The sequence below is a fragment of the Nematolebias whitei genome, chromosome 13 (assembly GCF_014905685.2).
Source record: "Nematolebias whitei isolate Nwh7 chromosome 13, NemWhi1, whole genome shotgun sequence".
Classification (NCBI taxonomy): domain Eukaryota; kingdom Metazoa; phylum Chordata; class Actinopteri; order Cyprinodontiformes; family Rivulidae; genus Nematolebias; species Nematolebias whitei.
In genome coordinates, this window is record NC_056510.1 from 11,886,606 (window position 1) to 11,894,719 (window position 8,114).

Below are 8,114 nucleotides of genomic sequence, written 5' to 3' on the forward strand. Positions count from 1 at the left end.
ATATATATATATATATATATATACATTCAGATTTATATATATGAATGTTTCTGTTCAGTGTTCTGAGAAGACTTCTGTTGTGACTTGGCGCTGTATAAATAAACTGAATTGAATTGAATAAACCCATATTTTATTCATAACGGAGGACAGAAAACATCCTGTATATGTTGAAACTAGGAAAGAGTAAAGTAATTTTGTATTCTAATATATCTCCAACATAGGAAACAAAAGGCTGTACACATAAATGGTATTATTAAGAAACAACTGGAGGAACGTTTTGTAATGAATTACATTGTTGAGCAACAGGTCAGTTAGATCAGAGGATCCCAAACCTGGTTCTCGAGAGCCACTGTTCTGCATGTTTAAGATATTTCCCTGCTTCAACACACCTGCCTGAAATTAAATAGTTCTTGACAAGTTTCTGCTGCACTTGATGATAATCTGAATGGATAATTAAAATATTTGAATCAGGTGTTGAAGCTAAAACATGCAGTACAGCAGGCCACAAGGACAAGAGCTGGGGACCTCTGAGAGAACCAAATTACATTTGGCAAAACAACCCAACATTTTTTTGTTCGGTTAGTAACCATTAAAATATTAATTCAAAGTTCTGAACACTGTTCACTTTTAGAAAAATGTCCCAAATGTTTTGGCTGTTTTTTTTTCATACAAATGAACTGTTACATGTGTCACTTTTATATAATGCATATGTTAAAAACAAAAACCAAGACTGCCTTTTTATTAGTAAATATACAAAACAACAAGGTTTATTCCTGTTGAGACTTTCAGTTGTTTAACTTCTGAGAGACAGATACACCGTATTTTCCGCCGTACACGTCACACCACTGTATGAGTCGCATCAGTCCAAAGATGTCTAATAAAGTGGGAAAAAAACATAAATAAGTCGCTTTGCTGTATATGTCGCATCTATTACGCGTCACCGCTGACAACCTGGAAACGTGGGCCGGTGTTGTGCCAAAAATCAATTGGTTGCCAAATGGCGGCCGCGGGAGCGTGCACAGGAGAACTTTAACAAAAATGTAACAAGATAAGCATCTAAAAACAAATATGTGTTTGCTCGACTTTATAGTAAAGGTGTGTCTCAGTTGAACTTTTACTTAATAAATGCACTTCACTGGTCAAATTAGTTGCATTTCGTTGGGGCGGCACAGCAAAATGAAGCTGATTTGACGGTTGCTCCAGGCATGATCCCAGAGCTGGATGAAGGTGGAAGGCTAAGGCATGCTGATTGTGTCATTAATAGTCACTTTTACCTATTACATGACACAACGGCATGCCATACTGCTTGAGTATCATCTAGCGGCTGAAAATTGTAGTGTTCGATATTTTCCATATCAGAATGAATTAAAACAGTCACATCTCAGCCAAAAATTGGTTTATAAATATGGGAAAAAATCCATAAATAAGTTGCTTCAACGTTTAAGTTGCAGGGGATGCAAATTAGGCAAAAAGGCATGACTTATAGGCCGAAAAATACGGTATTCTTCTCAGCAACATTTATCTTTGAACAAAACGCTTGTCGGCACCAGGTTCAATGGAAATAATTTATTGTACATTTCTAAAATCCAACACTTCAATCTAGCAAAGTAAGCTTCATTCAAACCTCTTCACTCATTCCTTTTATTTCACAACATTTTGTGTGAAAAATAGATGACACGCAGAACTAGAACGTTCTGTCTGCACCAGTCTGTCGCGTGGTTTAGAAACGCTCCATGAATCATACTCACACCATGCAGACGCAGTACATTTTTAGCTGAAACCCGTCTTATATTGTCCCGGTCTACAATCCTACAGTGACAGTCATGTGAATGGGAAAAAGAGGTCATGCTGAGATGTTTTGTATCTGCTGATATAGTTTAGGCAACGTTAGCACATTTGCTTGTCTGTATTTCCCTTCACCTCTCAGTCCTGCCTCTGTTTCTTATTAGTGAAATATATACACTGTAGATGGATCGTCCACTGAGTTTGGCTTTACAACCTGCAGAATGACTGACAAAATGTGATGTATTGTAAATTAAGATTATTAATACCATATTGGACTCACACTAACGTAGTCCCTTTAGGATTTTGCAGACTCTTTATTATTTTGACATAAAATGTTTAACTTTCAGGACAGATGTGATCAAAGTCGCATTGTCTTAAAGCTTGACTTTTCCTTTAACATTCCAAGTACAAACAAATGTAGAAAACTCAACATTACTGACAATGGCAATGTTAGCCTCTTTTTGGGGGTGCTCAAGTACACCTAAATTTTTACTCAACACCCCTGAAAAATAATTTAAAAAAAAATCATCATGAGGATTTTGTAAAGAGACTCAGTTCTTAAACCTTAGATTCACCAAAACTATAGAATAAACTTGGAATAAATGATGACACTTCAAACAAACCAGGAAAATTTATGATTTTTTTTTTTTTTTTTTGAATGAGTCAGATCCTCAACACCACCTGTCAATCAATCCAGCAGGTTTGTCAATGAGCGACCTCAGTTAATCCTAAAGTGAAACGCCCCTTACCTGCAGAAGCTCCACCCCTTTTCCCTCTGACAATATTATCGGGATTTTGCGTTTTGAACGTTTTGCAGTCAGAGGGATTTTGTGAAAAATCATAGGAAAAAATGGTTGAACGTTGTCAGTGGAGAACATGCAGTTTAGACAGCGTTACCCTGAGCGTTTAGCGGGTGGAATACCGTTTATTCAATTTCCAAAATTAAACAAAGTTTGGAAAAATGTAAAAGATGGATGTAGCCCGACCTCACGAGCAGCTGGATACAACAGTTACAAACAGGAAGTACCACAAGTTCAACTGTTCAAAAGTAACTGCAAGTAAATCCTCCTTTTTTGTCATAATTACATTTTACGCTTAATGGTTAAATTAAAGTTTAATGCTTAAAGCTACTTGTGCTTTTTTGAATGTCCAGAGGACCAGACTTAACTTTTTTAGATGTTTCTACCTGTATTATTGAGCATGCATCAGGAAGGCTAGTTGTGCTTTGTTTTGTGTGCTTTATTTGTAGATATTTGTTGCAACTTCTGGTTGCATAAGTTTAGTCTTTGTTATGATCAGTTAACGCTAAATCGATTTTGTACAAAGCATTTATTAGGTTGTGTAATGTAAAGCAGAGCGCTACGTTTGTAGCATCATAGACTGAATCGCATGCCGCTAGCTTAGCGCTACTTCTTGTTGTGCCATGATCTTTAATCAAGTATTTACTTATGTAGGTAAACGCAGATGTTTCCAAACCTGTTAAAACACACCAAAATGCAAGAAATGGCATCTACTTTATTCAAAATTTTCTGGGGGAGGACCTCCAGACACCCTCACCAGTGTGTCTGCCCCCCCCCCACCACCACCACTCCCCTTTTACAAACGCGTCTGATGCCAATGGCCACTGTGTTGTTCAAGCCAAGAGCCTTTGTCAACACTTGAGGCTAACTCTAAAGGTCAGACTCTAGAATCACTCCTGATTATTGGCACAGGATATTTTCAGACATATTGATGTCAAATTCCAAATGTAATGATAAAAATCTAACAAACAAATCAAACAAACTCAGTCGTGTTTTAATGGAAAAAAAAAACTGCCTGTCAAGTAAAATTATTTGTATGTTACATGTCTATGTTTACGACCAAAGTCATAAAACAGTTTTCCACCACTTTCACATAATATTTCTGGAAGCCGACTCGCACAGATTTTAGCTGGATAATTTGATGGAAAATGTGCTTTTTTGGTGACATTTGCAAACTCCAGAAAGTGAAAACAGGCAGAAAGCAAATGTGTTTGGTCAAATCAACAAAAAAGAAGAAAAGTTTTTGTGATTGGTCACAGTTGCAAGACTGAACAAAATTTTGGGGGAACTGAATGAATTTGAATAAGTAGTTGCAGTTGCAATTTCCTGGATGGACTGATTTAGATTAAGAATTAAAAGATCCTACAGATTCACAACAGATTTATTTTGCGACTGTTAGCATGTTGATAACTTATTAAACGAAAGAGGGACATACGGTAACAGATCATGAGGGTTTTTTTATTTGACAGAATGAAACCCTGTGGCTGTTCATAAAGAGGTTTTTGTTCAGAACTATAGTAGACTTCTTTGTCCCCGCTAGATGAGGTTTTTATTTATTTTTTGTCCTCTAAATGGAGATTACCATCAGTTTACTGTTTCTCAAAGCTGAGAAAAACAAAACATGCTTAATGTTCTTATAACCATAGCAAATGCAAGAAACATCCAGAGTTGAAGACGGAGACAAACACGCTGGTGTCTCTCTAAGTGTGTGTGTGCTTTGCACTGCTGCTGTTTTGGACTATCAATCATGAACACACACCTTCAGCTTCTACTTCTTCACACCCTCTGACCCTAACCCTAACGCATATAATTCATAGAATTATTAGGCTAAACCGTAAGAGGATGTGCAAACATCTCATGACAGAGAGCTATATCTCTATAAAGTATGCTTCATGCATGCACTGTGATAAATAAACCAGATGTTATTTACTGCTGTCACTGCATTTGTTCCTGTTGGGAAACTACTGGACTTTAAATGGACGTAAAAATGTCAGAAGGGAGGAGGAGGGATGGAAACGGAAGAAATCTCAAAGAAAATGCGAACACAAACAGCAGAAATCCCCTCTGCCATAAATGCTTAGAGCAGCTGCAGAAAGACAAGGCCTATGAGACAAAGAGCGGAGCCTGGTTTACTATTTTTTATAGCAAAACATGTTGTTTTTTTACAAGGCCAAGGCCGATTACCAGTTTCCAGGTCTACCATGGAGTTAGAAAGTCCCAGCGTAAAACTATTTCCATCATACTGATCATAAAGGTTTGAATGACTTTTATTAAGAGACAAAGACAAAGAAAGGGTTTTGGCACTCTGGTCACATGGAGTGCCGAGCAGCTCTCCCTCTCTCTTACCTGTTGCCATAATCATGCATTCAGTTATGTTGTTAGCGAGATAAACGTCTACACTCTTGAAAAAAAAAAAGATTAATTGGTCGGCTCTATGTTTTATCTGACAAATAACCCACCCAGTCATTCATGGCTTGTCTACCAGTAGAACATAAGATTCCCTTTTGAAGGTAACACTGCTTTGAAAGTAAAGTTAGCAACAAGAAACAAGTTAGCATGTTAGCACGTGAACTTTATACAGCCCACTGCATGCTAATTACCCAGTCAGTTAAAAACTAGCATCAACTTGTCAGGCTCTAAACACTTTACAAAGAGCAGAACAGCAAAGATGATGCAATAATGTGTACAATGGACACACTTAGTATAAAATAACTATTAGTAGCTATGAGGGAGTGGTGACGCAGAGGTTAGAGAAGGTGGACCTTGGTCTTTGGTTCAACTCCCGGTACCGACAACATCAAAAATGTGGGTGAGATAGGTGAAGCATCCACATCTGCTTCCACCCTCATTTGCACCACTCTGGGCCCTTGAGCAAGGCCCTTAACCCCAATCTGCTCCACCGGGCACCCAAGATAGCAGCTCTCTGCTCCACACAGAGGGCTGTGGTAGCTCGGTGGTTGTGTCAGGAAGGACATCCGGCGTAAAAATAAATGCCAAGTCTTCATGTGACAGTTCGCTGTGGCCCCTGACAAAGGGAGCAGCCGAAAGAAGGAAAAAAAAAACTATTAGTGGCTATAGTGGCTCAGTGGTCAGTACCTGTCTCATGATTCTGAGGCTGAAGGTTTGAGCTCAGGTCCTGTCGGGGCATCCAAAGTAAAAATAATTGCCAAATCGCTGCAATTATTCACTTGTTTTCTCAGTTTTTTTTAATTTTATTTAAAGTAAGATAACTAATAATACATGTCTTATTTTGTAATATTATACCATTACACCTGTAAAGTAGTCATTATCAGGCTATATGTAATATTATTTAGGCAGCATAATCATAGTATTTGTAGTTTTATTTTAAATGAAAAACTAATAAGTAATGTGATGCATTTATTTATTTATTTTTGTTTCACTTGGGTGAAACTGGTTTTGTTGCTCAAATGTCAGAATCTTAAACCGGCTCATAACTACATACGACAAGAAAATTATCAATGTTCAATTTTCATTAAAGACATATTTGAAATACTTTGGTATATCTGAGCTGGAAGGATTCAACTATCTATTTTGGGTATGGGTAAATATTAATACCTGTATAAGAATAAATTAAAACATGAGCTCAGGTTGAAACGCACTGCTTGTGTACTTTGTTTCTGTGTTTTGTGTCCACAGATATCTTATAGATTCTTGGGAATTCTGAAACTATAATTAGCACATCGTTCCCTCTGGAAATTCTTCATCCAGCAGTACAATCATTTTCAATTTAATTTGTCTTTCATGCTGCTTCCCCGTCAGCCTGGCTGTGCAATCAAAGCCAAACAGACAAAAAACAATGAGGAACACCAAATCCTCTAATCGGTTTTAAGACATCCAAAGTGTGAAAACCATTGCTGGAACTGTAAATGTGTTGTAATTAGACGTTGATAATTAGAGGCAGGGGACCAAGGGAGGTCCCAGAGTGATTATTATGGCAAAGTGAAAGCCAGAGAAACAGAAGGAGAGTGGGCCGAAGTTTACTGAACGCACCCAGAAACTCTCAGGCAAAAACATGTGACATGAAAATAAATAAACAAATAAATAAATAAAACTTGTTAGACTCAATTCAATTTCGTATGCAACTTTTTTTCCCATCCATCCATCGTGTCCTAACCTGCAATCCAGCTTTTCTATTTCGAAGTGCGGATTGAAGTTGAGGACGATGCGCTGCGAAGGCTCGGGGGCTGTGATGACCCAACGGCAGTTCTGGTGGGGGGGATACTCCAGCGGGTAGCCGGGTGTGGTGATGTAGCCGGCATCGCTCGCATCCAAGTACCCACCGCATGGCTCAGATGCTGCATGAAGGGAGAGAAAAATAAGAAGATAAGAAAAATATAACGTGTAAATTGCAGGGGTTTGTTTTCTTTTTGCAATAGATATTTCTTCAAGGGTTTCTAGGTTTTTAATATTCTTCACAAGTATCAAGCACTTATCCTTTGCAAATACATAACAATTAGAGTATCAGAGACCTATCAACACAGAATGACAAAATAAGGATGCTCTGGGATGAGTAGGATAAATTATAATGAAAATAACAATCACTGCCAATACAAAGAGACTAAGACCCCAATAATAATGCAAAATTATATTGAATTCCCTCAGAACCCCAGATGAGAGGATCATCAGAGTCAGTCTTGTTTGTTACTGAGACTGAACACAGGAATGTGAAAACTCTTAATGATATTCAAGACATTTCTTTCTTTTTTTTTTTTTATTCAACCTTTATTTATACAGGCTAGCCTCATTGAACCACGGGGACTCATTTACAAGAGGGACCTGTTCCAGACAGAACATATAAAGTACAGACAACAAAACAGTAGACAATAACAACAATGAACTACAGTAAAAATTATCATTTTTATCTGTAAAGAGTGTAAAATTATCAATAGAAGATAAAAGTTCATGATCAATGATCCAGGTAGAAAAGCCAACAAAGTTCAGTGAGGTCATCTGGATGGTTTATTTATTTATCTATTTTGGAGACTTTTCATCCTTCATCCAAAGGACTTCATCAGTCCGAGGAGCCACAACAACAAAACCACAGGAAATCAAAAGGATTATTGAGCATGAACTTTGATGTTTTGAACCACTTTGGCTATGGCTGCCTCAGAGGAGTCGACGGGGGAGAGGGCGAGCCCCAGAAACCATCTTATCAGCAAACTGGTTGGTCCTCTGTGTGGGTTTGCTGCTTGTGGAACTCAGTTTGTTGTGGCTCCTCGGATTGATGAAGTCCTTTGGATGAAGGATGAAATGTCTCAAAAAAAAACAAAAAAAAACTGTCCAGATGACCTGTTGAACTTTGTTGGGTATCAATAGATGATTTATGTTTGCAGTGACAGGAAATGAGTAACAAACAGGAAACAATATTACATTTCGTTTTTATGTGTATGGGGTCAAAAGCTGTTCTAGCAAAGTGACGCACAAAGACGTGATTGTAGTCGAGGATGACTCACTAACCTGCTATAACATACACACACAGACTTCCAGAAGCCACAGTTACTGTCACTG

General features: G+C 37.9%; 1 protein-coding gene across 2 annotated transcripts in view; it reads right to left on the reverse strand.

Moving 5' to 3' along the window:
• LOC119419529 (neuropilin-2) overlaps nucleotides 1-8,114 on the reverse strand; it is a 138,475-nt gene that overhangs the window by 111,754 nt on the left and 18,607 nt on the right. For both annotated transcript variants that reach the window (XM_037686863.1, XM_037686864.1), the window contains exon 2: nucleotides 6,721-6,901. In XM_037686863.1, the coding sequence (XP_037542791.1) occupies nucleotides 6,721-6,901 (181 nt within the window). The remainder of the gene's footprint in view (nucleotides 1-6,720; nucleotides 6,902-8,114) is intronic.